The sequence below is a fragment of the Chaetodon trifascialis genome, chromosome 3, assembly GCF_039877785.1.
Source record: "Chaetodon trifascialis isolate fChaTrf1 chromosome 3, fChaTrf1.hap1, whole genome shotgun sequence".
In the NCBI taxonomy this organism is placed as follows: domain Eukaryota; kingdom Metazoa; phylum Chordata; class Actinopteri; order Chaetodontiformes; family Chaetodontidae; genus Chaetodon; species Chaetodon trifascialis.
The window spans coordinates 29,468,186-29,486,875 of record NC_092058.1 but is presented as its reverse complement, the minus strand read 5'-3'; the positions used below and the strand labels follow the sequence as shown (position 1 = coordinate 29,486,875).

Sequence of the window (18,690 nt, the reverse complement as noted above, 5' to 3'; positions counted from 1 at the left end):
TGTTCAGTACACTTGTCTCTCTTAACTGTTAAATAAAAGGAAGTATGAAGTAAAGTTTCGATCATATTCTTAATTTGAGAAAGATCATCTGTCTGAATTCATGGGAGTGTGAAATACTTTGGTTTTTATTTTATTTTATTTTATTTTATTTTATTTACAGAGGGCGTATTAAGCACCTTGATGTGGTGACACTGCTACGGAGAATACCTCCTCCTCTGGGTTTTGGAAAGTTCTGTCCTCATCGTATCGCCTGCAAGGTGAGGAACTGTTCAGTCTAGTCTAGTCTAATTGACTAGTATCAACTATTCTACTTCAATTAGCTAACAAGTGCTGACTAGCCTTTATGTTGTTCTTTGAGTTCAGTTCAGTTCTGTTTGTAGTAAATTGCCAATTGTAAATGGTGATTTTAGCGAGTCTTTGGAATTTTCATATTTGTGTGATAAATCTTCAAAGCTTGTCAATACACAGTCATACATGTATGTATGCCTTTTCTTTGCCAATGAGAGAATGAAGAATCTGATGTAGCTTGGAGTTAAAGGTGATTATTACATATAGGATTTACTTTAAGAAAATGTTTGAACCCAAAGTTCTGTCTAAGTTGAAACAATATCTCGGGGGTTTTGACAATAATTGAATTCTTGGTAAAATGTGAAATAGAAAAGGGGAATAAAGAAAGAAGAAGCAGAAATTGCTTGGAAACACTTAAAAAGACACCAAATAATGCACACACTGATGGTTGTAAGTTAAAAAGCAATAATGCAATAATGGATTGGACAGCACATTTTAGTGCTTTTCTACTCTACTCTACTCTACTTTAGCCTACCACTCAAAGCGCTTTACAACACATGCAACACTCACACCAACTAATGCCTTATGATTTTGAGAAGAGGAGCCAGGGATTGAACCACAGCCAACTCCTTGCACAAAGTCAAAATGTTTTCCACGAGGACTAGATTCAGATTTAGATTTTTTTTTTTTTTCCTTCTGCAAGGAAAAATGTTTCCACCTTCTGTACAACCTCACACAAATACATCAAAGGGGGGGATAACCTCACTCACGAACTCCCTGAATCTTGGAGGGGGTTAACAGCATTTTAAAGAAGTAGGGTGAGCAGTAGAGGTGGATGGTTGAACTATACTTTTGTAGAGGGGGGAAATGGAGAGTGCTTTGAGTTTGGCAAACAGTCTTGTTGGCAGCATTTATAGATGTCAATTGTGTGTTGTTCAAAGTTCAGTTTATTGGCTTCGGTGATGATGAGATAATTGTGGCTCTTCACCATTTCAACAATATCTCTGACATAGTCATTGGTGTAGAGGGTAAACAGGGAGGAGAAGACAGTGTCCCTCTTGTTCATCCTATCTTCTTATACCCTGTCAGGCTTTAATAGTTGAATTTATAATCATATTGTCACAATAAAAGTTTTCATCTTCATTTGATTTGACATTTTCTTGCTTTCAATTTCTTATATAAGATATTAATAACATTTCTGCATGATCTTGTGTGTGTGCATTGTATTTTGTTTCCCCAGAGGTTGGTGTCCATGAACATGCCTCTCAACAGTGATGGAACAGTCACCTTCAATGCCACACTGTTTGCCCTGGTTAGAACTGCGCTGAAAATAAAGACAGAGGGTTTGTGTTGTCAATGTCAGTGTCAATGTATGTGTGTAGTGTAGTTATGTTAGTAGTTTATATTGAACATGGGTTGAAAATATGTGAAATTTAATTCTAGGCAGTGGTCTGTAGTGGTTTCATGGATGATCACAAAAAACAAACAAAAATGACCGACTTGTGATTCAAACTTAAAATTAGTTTTCAACACAGTTCACTATAATAATAATAATAATAATAATAATAATAATAATAATAATAATAATAATAATAATAATAATAACAGTCAAGTTGGCATAACAAAGACATCTCAAACAATGTAAACTCTGCATTTAATATGACTGACCAAATGATACTTGGTGTCCCTTGGTGGTCACCCTCCCCGGTCTTGTTCATTGTTCATTCAGATTTTGAGGACAGGCTGCTCTAGGCAGATTCCAGCTGCACTATATCTTAATGACTGATTTACCAGGAGTGGGAAGGAAGTTCAGTGAGAAATCTTGCATCCATCCCCTGACTTATGCTTTTAAATCAACTTTTTGTGTAATTGCTGTTCCTTTGTCTTTATAGTAGAAGTTTTGCTATGATTCAGACTGACGAAAAGTTGGACCTCCATATACACATATTTATATTATACTACAGTCAATTGAACCCTTTATCTACATACAGGTGAACTCCATTTAACTAATAATGTGACTTCTAAAACCACCTGACTGCACCAGTGAATATTATTATTAGTAGTAGTAGTAGTAGTAGTAGTATTAATAAGGATTAATAATTATAATACTACTAATTAAAGTAACCACAAAATCTCCAGTAGCAACAGAGAGACTTCAAAGTTCAAGTCCCTAAAAACTATATGAGGTAATCCCATGATGCCACTGTAACAGCAACTTTTGCATTCTGGCTGGGAACATGTCCACAACATGTCAACAACATATGCACAAGAATTATACTTCTTGTTTTAGGCTCTCACATCCTCAATTGAAAAATTGAAACACGTGACATCTGTGGCATACTATGTATTTCCTTTCTGGGTGATCTGGCTGTAGTTCCTGACATTTAAATATTTTTCTTTACTTCACTTTCTATAAGGACCACTCCCAATGCTGATGTAGCCTGACAGTTGTGATAAAAGTATGGTGACATTTGGTGGCTTTTAAGATAACACTTTATTAATCCCCCATAAACAAAATTTGGGGTGTAGTAGTGAGATAGTATGTTTATTTCAATGTCTATACACTGGAAATCCCTTTCGATATTTTGTATTCCAGTTCTCTCTCTCTCTCTAAGCATTCTTTGCAGTTGCACGTGTCATACTCTATAGTGATGCCTCAGCTTCTCCACATCTCTGGAAACTGTGACCGCTACTGGAAAATGCAATTAATTTTACAGTAGTAGCTTAGCATACTTTTACATTTAGTGATGCTTACTCATTTATTTCTCTGCTTCTTCCATTGGTCAGGTAATTTTGAACAAGCCAATGAGGAGTTGAGGGGAATCATCAAGAAGATCTGGAAGCGCACCAGTATGAAACTACTGGATCAAGTCATCCCACCTATAGGAGGTCAGCTTTCATGAGATTGAAGAAAAAACACACACAAATACATTTTTACATGTGCTTGGTGACAATAAACCAAAAAAGGACACGGCACACTGCTATCTTGTTCCCAGTTCTTCTTTAATTCTGTATGGATTCCACAGAGACAACATAGCAGTGTGCAGGAGGTTTTTTTTTTTTTTTCCCCCTAAGAAACAAAACCCTTTGATTTTTTTTGTCAAGAAGCCAGAGGTTTAATAAATAGATGCTGAGTCTTAAATATTGTAAAAAAAAAAAAAAAAAAAAAAAAAAAATATGGAAAAAAAGAGTTTGTATCAAGTATTGCTAGTTCATAAAATCTTTTCTGTCGTGTGAAAAACTGCGAGAAAGATTTTTTTCAGTTTCCTTTCCGGCAAAAATACAAAATACTTCATCAAGATTCTACTTCACCCATCCCTTTTTAAATGCATTTTATTTCTACATCCAAATATCACATATCATAAAATTGCCTCAAGGGACTTTTACAATCTGTACAGCATATGACAAACTCTCTTCTTTGACATTGAAAATTTACAGTATTCTCGTAGGAGGACAAACATGGACTATAAGATTATATTACAGTTAGATTTTAGATTAGATTAGATTCAGCTTTATTGTCATCGTCAGAGTGCACAGATTCATTGAGACTGGGACCGACCCACTGAAAGGATAATGGAACCAGGTACAAGGTAATCAAATAATTAGTTGAAACTAGTTGAAAGTTAAGGTAAAAAGATGAATTTTAAGTTATGGGAATCCACAAGAAACAAAGCATTACGGCAAATGTATTTTTTCATTGAATCTAATCCATATTGAAATAAAACACACTCTTTCATTTTCCGGGATTGTCACCAGATGTCACCAGAGGTTTTATTTACTCTTTTTTTGCTCCCAACATTGGAAATTTTGGACACTCTGGTCAAAGGTGCGCTCATCTATCATAGCGTTACCAGGAATATTTCTCTCTAACGTGCATTCACTGCCCAACAAACTGGAGGAATTGCAACTGCTGTTGGGTAAAAACAGGGACTTTTCTTCATCTGCGGCTTTGTGCTTCACAGAGACGTGGCTATGTGGATTAATACCAGACTCTGTGCTGCAGTTGGCAGGCTTCCAACTCTACCGCGCGGACAGAGACACAGAACTTTCTGGCAAAAATAAAGGTGGAGGAATCTGTTTCTACATCAACAGTGGTTGGTGCAACGATGTGACAGTGATCCAGCAGCATTGTTCTCCTGACCTGGAATCTTTTATCATTAACTCTAAGCCTTTTTATTCACCCCGTGAGCTTGCTTCATTCATTCTGGTCGGCGTTTACATCCTGCCGCAGGCAAACTGTGTGGAGCAGACCAATCCGGACTCTTTAGTTATTGTCCTTGGCGACTTCAACGAAGATAACCTCACTCACGAACTCCCTGAATACATTTTTTTAAATGCCCGACCAAAAGAGGAGAATATTCTGGATCACTGTTATACCACAGTCAGGGATGCTTATCACGCCGTCCCCCGTGCTGCACTGGGCCACTCTGACCATGTCAAGGTCCACCTGATTCCTGCGTACAGGCAGAAACTAAAGCTCTCCAAACCTGTAGTGAGGATATCAAGGAAGTGGACCAGTGAGGCTGTGGAGGATCTCCAGGCGTGTTTGGGCTCTACTGACTGGGATGTCTTCAGGACTGCTACCAACAGTCTGGATGAGTACACGGAGGCTGTGAGGTCCTACATCAGATTCTGTGAGGACTCCTGTGTTCCATCACACACCAGGGTGAGTTACAACAATGACAAACCCTGGTTCACAGCCAAACTCAGACAGCTAAGGTTGGCAAAGGAAGAGGCCTTCAGGAGTGGAGACAAAGACAGATTCAAAGTGGCGAAGTGCAAGTTTAGCAACGCAGTGAAAGAGGCTAAACGACTGTACTCTGAGCCCCCCCCCCCCCCCCCCCCCCGCTGTCACACATCAAGGAGATCCTCCTGGACCCCCTGCAGTTTGCCTACAGAGTCAACAGGTCTGTAGACGATGAAGTCAACCCTCCACTTCATCCTCCAGCACATGGACTCCGCTCCGAAGGAAGGAACCTAAGCCAGGATCCTGTTTGTGGATTTCAGCTTTGCTTTTAACACCATCATCCCAACTCTGCTTCAGGAGACGCTCTCCTCTCTCTCATGCCTGCTTCCACCTGCAAGTGGATTACAGACTTCCTGTCTGACAGGAAACAGCGTGTGAAGCTGGGGAAACACATCTCTGACTCAAAGACCATCAGCACCAGATCCCCCCAGGGCTGTGTTCTATCTCCTCTGCTCTTCTCCCTGTATATGAACAGCTGCACCTCCAGTCACCAGTCCATCAAGCTCCTGAAGTTTGCGGACGACACCACCCTCATCGAACTCATCTCTGATGGTGATGAGTCCGCCTACAGGTGGGAGGTTGACCATCTGGTGACCTGGTGCAACCAGAACAACCTAGAGCCCAACGCTCTAAAGACAGTGGAGATGGTTGTGGACTACAGGAAGAACTCAGCCTCACTTGCCCCATCACCCTCTGTGACTCCACCATTGACACTGTGGAGTCTTTCCGGTTCCTGGGAACTATCATCTCCCAGGATCTCAAGTGGAAGCCAAACATCAGGTCCCTCATCAAGAAATTGCAGCAGAGGATGTATTTCCTACGGCAGCTGAAGAAATTCAATCTGCCAAAGACAATGATGGTGCACTTCTACACAGCCATCATTAAGTCTTACCTCCTCCATCACCATCTGGTACGCTGATGCCACCGCCAGGGACCTGCAGAGAAGGTGATTGACTGCAATCTCCTATCTCTTCAGGACCTGTACACCTCCAGGACCCTGAGGTGTGCAGGAAAGATTGTGGCTGATCCCTCCCTCCCCGGACACAAACACTTCGAGACACTCCCCTCTGGCAGGAGGCTGCGGTCTATGATGGTGTCGTCCACACACAGATGGGGTTGGTAGGCAAACTGTAGAGGGTCCAGTGATGATTTCACCTGCGGGCGGAGGTGGGCCAGGACCAGCCTCTCCAGCAGCTTCATCATGAGTGATGTAAGGGCACAGGTCAGTAGTCATTGGGGCCAGATGGAGATGTCTACTTCGGAACAGGAACCACGCAGGACGTCCTCCACAGCACCGGGACTCTCTGCAGGCTCAGGCTCAGGTTGAAGAGGTGTCCCAGGATCATGGACAGCTGGCTGGCACAAGTCCTCAGGACTCTGGAACTAATGCCATCTGGGCCAGCAGCCTTGCCCAGGTGCAGCATCCCCAGCTGTCTTCTTACCTGGCCTGCAGTTGAGTTGAGTACAAGGGAGGGATCACCAGGGAGGGTTAAGGGTTGGAGGGAGAAAGCTTGGGCAGGGGGGTTGTGGAGGCCGTTGGGGTATAGTGGGGAGGTGTGAAGAGGCGGGGGACTGTAGGGTGTTGTGGATTGTTGAAACCGAATTTCCCAACCACAAAGGGCCAAAAAATCAAAATTCAGCTGTCCAATAGTTCAGGAAAAATCCTTTTGAAGGTGCTCAATAAAGATCTGCAGGAGTCAGAACTCTGAAGAGCAAAAGACTTTATTGTCGACAATAAGGAGAATTTGTTCAGAAATGCACAGCATGCAAGCCTGAAGGATTCCAACCTACAGTGGTCTGTGTTCTGTCTTATATTCTGTTCAGCTCAGGGCTTGCCACGCCTCTGGGGGCGTCTTCTTTTCATTTCTCACGTCTCTTCAATTTTACACTTTGCACATTTCCCCTTTCTTTCCAGATTCGTGTTGATTAATTAAAGGTGCAGCCTAAGGGTGCACTGTTTTTTATTTTCTTTCTATTCTTCCCAAAGTACACCTTTGTTTCTCAGTTAACATAAATTCCAATTTTCAAAAAATATCAACAAATTACAATATAAAGTAATAAATGCATATTACAAGGTATAAGGCATATCACATAATAACATTGTCATTAAGTGCACCGTAAGATTATTTCAAATCATAGTGAGAGTATACGAACATACAATCCATCAGTAGTTATGCTAAAACACACAAATATGGGTTATAAGAGAATACATGCTTAAAGACCTTTGTTCAGACAGTAAAGTTATATGAGGCCACACATAGAAGCAGTTGCCATGACAGCCGCCAAGACACCTGCGTATGCCCCTGATAAGTAAGAGTGCTAATAAGGATAAGGATGCTCTATGAGCAGAGTTGATTTCATGATTTCTCCATTTCTCTATTTCTACTACAGTTTCACACTCAGCCAATCAGCTATTATTGGTTACAGTTTTTCTCTCAATCCTCTCAAGTCATCACATATGTGACCAGACACGAGAAAACCAGCAACAAGTCTCCCGGGGGGCATTTTGAGTTATTTACAGATTCTGAAAGTGTAGTTTCTAAGCTTTCCAATGATGTCTAACACATGGACATCTGAAAATATTTGAAGATGTGGCCATTTGAAGGTAGGCACCATTGTTCAAGTAGCTTGAACAATGGTTATCAAATGGAATGGAAATTCTTTTGTTTCAAAAAGCCCCTGAATAAAAATGAAAAACAAGAAAGGTAATGTACTTAAGAATTAGAAGTAGCAAATGTAGATATCTATTTCTAATATTAAATGAAATAAAATAAATTCTGTCATTCTGTGGTGCAGTGGGATGGATCTGTCTGTTGCTGAATGAGCTGAATGAGTCAAGTCAAGTCAAGTTTATTGTCAGTGCTGCTATATGTACAGGACATTAACAGAGGCCGGCACTTGATGATCATAAATTCCACGAGGGGTGAACATTGTCTACAAATCACCACTGCGTCTTGACACCAAGCATCCCTGATATAAATACAGACCCCACTGCCGCGGGTCTTACCTCCTTCAATGAGGGCTCTGTCTGCTCGGTAGCATGTTAGCCGGTCCTGCTGGATGGTGGAGTCCGGTGTGCTGTTATTGAGCCATGTTTCCTTAAAAACGAAAACACAGCACTCTCTCATAGTCTGCTGGGTCGATTTCAGAAGGTGTATATAGTTCAGTTTGTTGTCCAAGGAGCATACATTGGTGAGTATGATAGATGGTATAACTGGCTTGTGTGGATTCGTCGCTAGCCTAGCCCAGATACCCCTGCGCATTCCCCGCTTCTGCCTCCTCTCGCACCGCCTGCGGCACTTCCTCTGTGGGTGTGCTGCAGTAGTAGGGGTCGGTGTCGAAACAGGCCGCCGGAGTAGGCCGAGGTCGAGTAACTCAGCTTAACTTAACGTGTGCCGGGTTTAATTTGCAGATTGCTCTGTTGCCGATGTCAAAAAGAGTCCCACAGCTGTATATGCACATTGGGACAAACAAGCGTGACGAAAACATAAAATCACTTGAACATACTGACAAAGACAAACATGTAGACACCACATTATCGGGACAGAGAGGAGCCCCTGCATCCACACGTGCCGCCATCACTACTACTACTCTTTGTCGTATTCTTCATCATCATCTTCATCTTCAGCTAAGGTCAACTGTAGATTAGGGATGTTCTCCAGTGTAATGCAGTCGATTTCTTCAGTTTCATCTTCTAGTTCGGGTTCAGAATCAGAAGTGAGATCGTTGTTGGCATAACCAGAAGCTGCATAAGTAGCCATGTGGGCCACTCTTGGCTGTGAGCTAAACCTGTTGAAAAATTGGTTTAGCTCATTGGCCTTTTCAAGGCTGCCAGCTGCTAGTCTGTCTCTTGCCTTGAGCCCTGTGATCTCCTTCATTCCTGTCCACACATCCTTCACTCTCTTTTGTTGGAGTTTGGCCTCCAGCTCTCTCCTTCTTGCACTGCATGAAAAACCACATTTTCGACCCGTAAATCCCCGCGAAGTTCGTTGATTTTCGGCGATTTACGGCACGTTTACGGGGAACTTCGCCGGCTCCGAAAATCGGCGGAAACGAACCATCTGTCGGCGGGGGGTGTGGTTAATCGCGCCTTCGCGAAGGTGCGAATAGCTCTAATTAGCACATGAATGCTACCGACGTTGATCTACTCAGGCTGGCCTGCTGACTTCACAAACAACTATTGGATGATTCCACAGGCATTTAAAAGGAAACCATCATGTGATTGGATAGCAACTCCAATCACATGAGTGAGTGATCATGTGATTGGATGACAACTCTGCTGCTATTGGTCATCTGTGCGCCACAAATAATAACAATAATAATAATAATAAATACATATTAAATTCATATATTATATGATAAATTAATATATTAAAAATAGTTATTATATTGGGCTGCACGGTGGCGCAGCAGGTAGTGCAAACATAAAACACAGCAAGAAGGTTGCCGGTTCGATCCCCGGGTCAGACGGGGCCTTTCTGTGTGAAGCTTGCATGTTCTTCCCGTGCATGCGTGGGTTCTCTCCAGGTACTCCGGCTTCCTCCCACAGACCAAAAACATGCTCATTAGGTTAATTGGTGACTCTAAATTGTCCGTAGGTGTGAGTGCGAGTGTGAATGGTTGTTTGTCCTTGAATGTGGCCCTGCAATCGGCTGGCGACCGGTTCAGGGTGTACCCCGCCTCTCGCCCATTGTAGCTGGGATAGGCTCCAGTCCCCCGCAACCCCGAAAGGGATAGGCGGTATAGATAATGGATGGATAGTTATTATATTGTTATATTTATGTATATATAAAATATAAATGACATATATATTTTATTTGATTGATGATTCATTGATTTATTTGGTGATCCACCTTCTACACTACCACACAGTAGAACACAAAGAACACAGTTGACAGAAACATTTTGAAAAAAAATCTTTAATGAAATCGTGACACACACATCAACAAGGATCAACCAAGTAAAATCAGTGACATCTGGGGAAAAAAAGCAAGGAAATGTGCAGAGGGGTTGGGCCATGCCGCTGGTCCATGGTGCATGAAAAAGAGTCTAAGGCCTCTGGAAATGCTTCTTTGCTGCCTCTGGGTCATACTGAGGTGGCGCATGTTGCTTTGAAGGGGACTCGATGCGAAGCCTCTTGCGGTGTGTCGCCACATACTTTGGGTCGCTCTCCAGCCGATCTTGCAGTGTCTGGCAGAGTTTGGAGAGCTAGGACACTCCTTCTTGCTTCCAGCAGCTGTAAATACAGGTATTAATATAATATTAGTACTGCTAAGAAACAATAACACATGATATGTGAGCATGTTTGTCAAAAACAATGCAGATAATAAATAAAATTCAGCCCATTTTTACATTGTTGTGAAAATAAAGCGGCATTCATGGGACTCTTACCCGCTTCCTTCTTTGTCTGCTGCGAGCTGAAATCTTCACAGTTGCTGCCTGAACTGAAAGAGCTGGCTGGGCATACCTGAAGCTCCTCCACACCATCTCATAATATGTCTTACAGGCCGCTGGAAGAAAATATATATTGGTTTGAAATAATTAAGACAGGCTTCAGTAAAAACAACAAGAAACAACAGAAAGGGTTTAAAAGACTGCTGTCCACACCATCCATGTCTGGACTCTCAGTTAAAGTCGCCATCAAATATGACGTCACCGTTTCGTTGTGGGGCGAGTAAAGTCTGTAAAACACAAAAAGTACAGGTCATGCAACGTTTACGTTTACTTATATTCTGCAGAATATTTCCTGTGTATTTTATTAACTTACCCCTGCTCAGGTTCATATCGCCTGTCGTGTCCGTCACTATTGTGCAGACGTCGCACCTTTTTCTTATAAATACAAAATACATTGTAATGTTAAATGTAACGTGAACAATTACCAAACGTTCGGAACGTAGAATAATAAAGGTTTGGTGCCCTAAAAACTGCACAATGTGGTACTAAATGCTAACGTTACTTATGTAACTTACGCACCCGTCTCTTCGTCTCCGCAGCTGCAGTTTGGTCGGGGCTGCTCCTCCAGAGCGAGCAGTCTGGCTTTTATCTTGGTCATTCTCCTCGCCAACTGCGCGATCAGCTGCGTTAGCAGCCGAGACAATCCACTGAAGACGCTCAGCAGTTTCTTCTCTAAATTGCTTGGACTTTCTGGATATGGTCGCTCCGCAGCCAGGCTGTCCACTTGTCGCAGAGGAGTGCCTTCTGGGATGAACTGAAGACGACGTCCGGCCATTGTATGAACAGAGTTAAAGTTTAGCAGGACCCGAAACTGTTGTAATCCAAGCTGGATTCGCGTTCACAGGCGCGCCGAGGTCGTTTTCTGCCGACGTCATTGCGTCAGAGGCGTCCAATCATATGCGAGGTCGCGCTCTCGGAATTTCTCGCGAGACCATTTTTGTTGCGTAAATGAAAAGCATGCTGTGATTTTGTTAGGTACTTTGATTTTCTATTTTTGTACCTGAATATTTTATAAAACATGTAAACTTCTTTAAACTGACATCATCGAAAATAAAAAAAAAGAAAAGTTACTTTGGTGTGTTCCCTTTTTATTCCTACTTAAAGAATCATCAGTGGACTTACTCTGCTGGAATTTTGCAAGCTAATCACACAAGCATTGTTCATCTGGTGGTGTGGTGGCAAAATGCGAAAAATTGTGACGTGTCCAAGAACTGTCGATGCTTTAACTTTCACAATTTGATTTAGTGGATTTAAGTGCAAAATGAAAGGCTTTGGAGAGCCAGGACTCTTATCCTGTATGTAACCTATAAAATTATTTAAACACACTTTTAAATCCTCATGAAAAAAAATAAAAAATCTTTGTATTCTGTAGGCACAGAACACACACACACACACACAAACACAAAATCCCAATTTGCATTTGTATAGCTTTGCAGCATTTACATTTGCATTTTAACACCTCATGGTCACAGTGGCTGAGGGAGAACTTCCACGGTAATTTACAGTGACGGAAATTGACGGAAATGTGACTTTTCATGCAGTGTTGTTCAGCAGACTTTTCAGTTCACTGGTGATCCAGAGCTTGTTGGGAAAGCAGTGTACAGTCTGGGTTGGCAGTATGGTCTGTTCACAGAATTTGATGTACTCTGTGACTCTGTTGATGTCCTCCCCATGTGGCTCACACAACACATTTCAGTCTGTTCTGTCAAAGCAGTCCTGCAGTGACTCATTAGCCTTTTGAGTCTGTATGCATCCTTTGCATTAGCATGCAGTCAGTCCAGTGTGGTGTTGTTTCTGGTGGGAAAGTTGGTAGAGGTTCGTCCAAAGTATTGTGGTTAAAGTCTCCAACAATGACTACAAATGCATTTGGTTGCTGCGTTTGTAGCTCTGCTACGGTGGAGTGGATGACATCACACACTGCTTCCCCATGAGCCTTTGGAGGGATGTAAACAGTGATCACAATGGCAGACGTGAACTCCCAACAACTCAACAACAAGTCAATGTCTGGGCTACAGAAACATTCCTTAATGGTAACACATCCGGGATTACACCACTTCTCATTTCCAAGACAAACTGACAAAGTCCAGTTGCGATCGATTGAATGCCCTGAAGCTTACAATGACCTGGATCAATGAGAATATTCACAGGCACTCCTCATTCACAAACAGCGCAATCCCTTCTTCTTACCACTCTGAGCCACATCTCTGTCCACCCGCAGACAACTGAAGCCGGGTACCTCCACGCTCCGGTCCGGGACGTCTGAATGCAACCACAACTCCGTGAAGGCCTTTAGGCTGCACTGTCGGTATTCCCATTGAGTATTGCCATCACGAAAAGCTTGTCTTACTTGCTGAAGACCTCATGTTTCCCATGATTATCACCGTAACCAATGGTCTGTATCTCCATGCCTTCACCCTCTGTTTGGCTCAGGCTCTGCAGCCCCGACATCGTCTCTTCAGCTCATCCGGGACTACAATCCTCTCTCCAGGCGGCAGCGTGGGTTTACACAACGCAATCAGCTGCTCACGTGTGTAGACAATTTAAGATTTAAGATTTAAGATTTTCTTTTATTGATCACTGCACACACATGCTACAGGGAGGAGACTGCACACACGCCATGCTGCCAGCTGGTGCCCACGCCCGGGGACCCATCCTTTTTTCGTCACCGTTGGTCAGGCGGTGATCTTCTTGCATGTTTTTAGTGGGGGTTATTTAAGGAGGAAACCCCAGGTGAACACGGGGAGAACATGCAAACTCCACACAGAAAGGCCCCCCTTTTTCCTCGAGCAGCAGGCACTGAAGTGGTGGACACGCTACCAGCGCCCACAGCGGGATTCGAACCAGGGACCTTCTAGGTCCCTGTGAGGCGACAGTGTTACCACTTGTGCCACCGTGCTACCAATGCCCCCACTTTCATCTGTATGGCCCTCCATTACAAAGTGGTCAAAAGGAACAGAAGGGCCACCAAAAAAGTTGTAAAACTGCATACAAACATCGCAACAGTTACCAAAAACGCAGTTGCAAATAGAAATAGAAACAGAAATAGAAGTTAAAGAAACAGAAAAAACACACTAAATTAACAATGACAAACAAAAACAACGAAGCTACTGCAACAGGCTGCCACCTAGCACAGTGCCATCTTGTAATCTGGCACCATTCTATTTTGGAAGAAATACAACATCAAATTCCAACATACATCTCTAAGAAAATTAGTTTGAGCTGCCTTCTTTCTCATGACATTCGATATTGATAAATCTTCAGGATAAGTGCAAAATTTTCACTCAAGTTAAAATTTTCCCTGCATTTGTGTCTATTTACTTGATCCTATTGATGTATAATGCAATTGTGGCACATTCACATCTAAAATTCACTTGCTTTCTGTTGCACATTATACACATATATAGTGTGTTGAGCCTGTTGAATCTCAGATGCTCTAAAATGGCCACAGTACAGGGGATTAACTCTTTATTAATTTAATATCATGGCTTTTCGAAACTTTCACATTCTTTTCTGTGTTTTAACAGATGATGAGGTGACAGTGGGAAAGTTCTATGCCACTTTCCTGATCCAGGAATACTTTAGGAAACTGAAAAAGAGACAAGAAGAGTACTATGGCTACCGGCCCACCAAGAAAAGTGCTACCCATGAAATACAGGTCAGTAGTAAATGGTATTTAGTGAATGATTTAAATATTCTTTCATCTGAGTCAATTCAATTAATTTAATTAATTTGATTTTAATTCAAAACAATAAGTAATGATAATAGTCATTTTGCCTACACTTCATCTGGGTTGTTCCCTACTGGCCGGTGTGATTTCCCTTAGAACACTGGTATCATGAAGGTGCCGCTTCTCTGCACAGTTATCTGCATCTTCGGACTATGTGACAGATTAAGGAATACAGAAGACAAAGCAATTCATCTGTCACGTCTCCGTATGCATCTCCCATCAAAACACACGAATACTATCTGCATGTTTCAGGCTACTTGTAGCACCGCTTCATTCGAAACAAGGACAACAAACTCACTCGTCTTTATTCTCATTCCTTACAATCCCCTCTCCTCGTCAAACTTTCAATTGGACTCTCATATTGGACTATATAGCCCTCCAAGGTAGCGATTTCTGATAATATTGTTGCTTTTAATGACTGGCATTAACCCAAATCCTGGTCCTGTTGGAAATATTTCAACTCCTTTGAATTTCTCAAACAGGTCAGGCCTTGGCATTATACACTTGAATGCCTGTAGTCTGCTGCCAAAATTAGATCAAGTAAAAATCTGGGCCAAGACAACCAAAGCAGATATTTTGGTTATCTCTGAGACGTGGCTCAAAAAAATCCATTTTAAGCCATGACATTGCATTAGAAGGTTACAATGTCTTTTGAGCTGATCGTAAAAGTAAAGGGAGTGGGGTTGCAATATATATTAAATCTAATTTTCATGCAACTGTTGTGAAATCAATTTCTCTCCCTAAACAGTTTAAGCTGTTGGCTATTAATCTGGAATATAGAAAGGATTGCCATTTATGTATAGTTGGCTGCTATAGACCACCCTCAGCTGTCAGTGATGCACTTACCTCACTGCCAGCTGTTTTGACTGACTTGCTTTCTAAAGATCTTGTATTACTGGGTGATCATACTGTCGTGGAATGTGAAGGCCAAATGTACAATCCACAACAGGCCAGAAAAAGTCAAATTCAGCTGTCCGAGAAAAATGCTCAAAAGGGTCTGCAGGAGTCAGAGTCCGAGAAGCAAAAAATACTTTATTGCCGGCAACAAAGGGGAAAAACATTCAGAAACACACAGGGTGTAACTCTGAAGAAGTTCCAACCTGCAATGGTCAGTGCTCCGTCTTTTATACAGTTCTGCTCAAGGTCACCCCCGCCCTTGGGGCATCTTCTCTTTTTTCTAAGGTTCCTCTATTTTTTTCACCATTACATAATCTTTTGGCCGCTGTCTCTTTTTTTATTATCTTTCTATTCTTCTGAAATTACACCATTAGTTTCTGATTGTCATGGGCTCTATTTTTTAAAAATATTACCAAATTACAGTTTATTGCCATAGTTGCATATAAGCAAGACATATCACACAATTACATTATCTTTAAGTGCACTTTGAGAGTATATTAAAACATAGTAAAGTAAATTGAATCATCCCAAACCAGCATTCATTAAAGCATAGTAAATCATAGAGTGATTATAAGACTGCCTTGTCTCTGTGTCTCACAATTCTTTCATGATTATAACAGATACTCAAAGATGGATTGAATACAGTAAGGTTATATAAGGACACACAGGGTTATGTTAGGTCACAAACAACACTTTCCCTCATAATCTCTGCTACACATTATCATCACTGTACAGCATTCCCCCTCTTTATCTTTGCACAACACCATGTTGAACTTTTTATGTGCTTCTTCATTTCTCTACTGCTCAAACAAACAAGTTATCAAATTTCTATTACCATATCATGCTCTACAAATCTGCTACTATTGTCTACCATTGCTTACAGTGTTTCACTTAATTCTTCACATATCTGATGGAAAAAATTACACTACAATACTAACAAATAAACCGCATAAATACACCCATACAGGAATTTTTCCTACGATGTCAGTGACCTTTGCACTGTAGTCACAATTGTTTGCATGTGACTGGGATAAACTGTTTTTGATTCCTGATATGACCACTACATGGCAGTATTTCCACACCTTATTTCTGAAGACCATGAATAGACATGCACCTATTGATAATCCATGGTTTTCTGTTGATCTGATCTCTTTCATGAAAGAACTTTGGCTTGGGCCACAGCCAGGAAATCCGGTACAGAAAGAGATTGGGTGGCATTTTTATATAGAAACAAATGCAAAGCTCTTGTTTGGAAATCAAAATCTGAATATTACTTAAATGAAACATCACAAAATCTAAATAACCCTATTAAATTCTGGAAAACCATTAAATCACTTTCTCCCTCCTCTTTATCCAATGATTTCCTGAGACAAATATTAGTAAATGATAGTTTTATCATTTATCATTTTAGCGTTTTATCAAATGGTAAATAGCTTTCATAAGCATTTTATATCCTCAGGTTTGATTTTTAATGAGGTTTCTGACTGTAATATGTAATTCCTCCCTTCCAATAAGAAGTTAGCCCTACTTTTAGTTTTTCTCCAATCTCAGGAACTGGGATTTTAAAGGCCTTAAAATACAATGACACAAAAAAGTCTGCAGGGCCTGATGAAATTGACCCTTTTTTTTCCCCTTAAATTAGCTGCTGAGATTATTGCTGGCCCATTAGTTTATATCTTCAATTTATCGTTAGAACAGAATATTGTTCCTGATATTTGGAAATCTGCCCTGGTAGTACCCCTGTTAAAAGGTGGCAATTCAACCAGATTAGATAACTACCAACCAATCTCTAAACTATCAGCGACAGCCAAAATCTTAGAATCTATTGTCAGTGAACAACTGAAGGAATTTTTGGTTAGCCAGAATATTTGTCTATGCTTCAATCTGGTTTTAGAAAGAATCGTAGTACAGTAACATACACTATGAAAGTTCTAAATGACATAATCTGCTCCCTAGATAGCAGAAAATCATGTGCCGCAATCTTTATTGATCTAACAAAAGCTTTTAATACTGTCAATCATGACATTCTTTTATCAAGTTTGGTTAGTATTAGTCTTTCTGAAACAGCAATAGACTGCATTAGGATTTACTTAAATAACAGACACCAAAGGGTACACATTAAGGGTTACCTTTCAGATGAGCTTATAGTTGAAACTGATGTTCCACAGGGATCCATTTTGGTGCCCTTGTTATTCACAATAAATATAAATAATCTTAGCGCAAACATTAATTTATATGCAGATGACACCATAATTTATTGTTCTGCATCATCAATTGATAGGTGTATCTCAAAGCTGCAGGAAGCATTTGAAATAGTCTTAATCTCCTTTCTCTAAAACTAGTTTTAGAGCATAGGTAACTTCGAAATTCTATATGATGCTATAATGTGTGATAATTTCAACTGTTGTATGCCAAATCACAAAGAAGAGCAATGTGTACTATGTGACAGAATTGTGCAGGGTCTGAACGAGGCTAGTAAACCACTCATTCAGAGAAGAGCAAAGAAGTACTGCTCCAGGCCAGGCTGGAGTGAGTATGTGGATGAACTCCACCAGCAAGCCAGAGAAGCTTTTAAAAATTGGGTTATCGCTGGGAAATCAAGGCATGGACCTAAGTGTGAAGATAAAAAGAAAGCTGTTGCTAGGTTTAAATATGCAGTATGTTTTATTAAGAGGAATGAACTAACTCTGAGAGCAAATGCATTGGCTAGGAAGATGCAACAAAATGATGTTAGTGATTTTTGGAATGAAGTCAAGATTATGAATCACAGTAAATTACCTTTGCCCTCCAGTATGGAGGGGGTGAGTGGCAGTGTAAATATTGTGGAATTATGGAGAACACATTACATGGAGCTTTTTAACTGTGTTAAAAGTGATGTTTTTACTGTTAGCAATGTATCTCATGATAATGTGGTCATAAGGCCTGATGATATAAGTTACGCAATTGGGAAATTGGCTTTAAACAAATGCTGTGGCCTTGATCTGATCTCTGCAGAGCATCTGAAATTTTCGTGTCACAGAGTCCCTGTTTTACTTGCTCTTTGCTTCACAGGAATGCTGATGCATGGTATACTACCTGACTCCATGCTCTCAGTCCTGCTGGTGCCAGTAGTTAAAGATAAAACAGGAAAGATGTCCAGTATTGACAACTATAGGCCCATTGCTCTGGCTAGCGTATTATCAAAAGTGTTTGAGAGAATCCTGTTGGATAGGCTGGATGAATACATTGACACTACAGATGATCAGTTTGGTTTCAAAAGTAAACATGGCACTGACATGTGTATCTATGCTCTGAAAGAGGCTGTCAGTAGCTATAGAAAACATAATTCCACCATGTTTATGTGTTTCCTGGACGCTTCTAAAGCCTTTGACCGCATCAATCATGAGAAATTGTTTAGAAAGTTAAAAGAGCGAGGGGTTCCCTCTTATTTAATACATATTCTACATTACTGGTACACACACCAAACAATGCATGTAAGATGGGGCAATGTCATATCTGAGCCTTTCCTGGTAACTAATGGGGTTAGGCAGGGTGGGATTCTCTCACCTATGCTTTTTAATCTGTACGTGTTAAATTT

At 41.1% G+C, this 18,690-nt stretch overlaps 1 protein-coding gene across 1 annotated transcript in view; it reads left to right on the top strand.

The window, feature by feature from the left end:
* Positions 1-18,690, top strand: part of LOC139328395 (dihydropyridine-sensitive L-type skeletal muscle calcium channel subunit alpha-1-like) — a 187,583-nt gene that overhangs the window by 166,713 nt on the left and 2,180 nt on the right. Inside the window, exons 36-39 of the mRNA XM_070958221.1 lie at positions 161-257; positions 1,529-1,631; positions 3,076-3,177; positions 14,014-14,144. Of these exons, the coding sequence (XP_070814322.1) occupies positions 161-257; positions 1,529-1,631; positions 3,076-3,177; positions 14,014-14,144 (433 nt within the window). The remainder of the gene's footprint in view (positions 1-160; positions 258-1,528; positions 1,632-3,075; positions 3,178-14,013; positions 14,145-18,690) is intronic.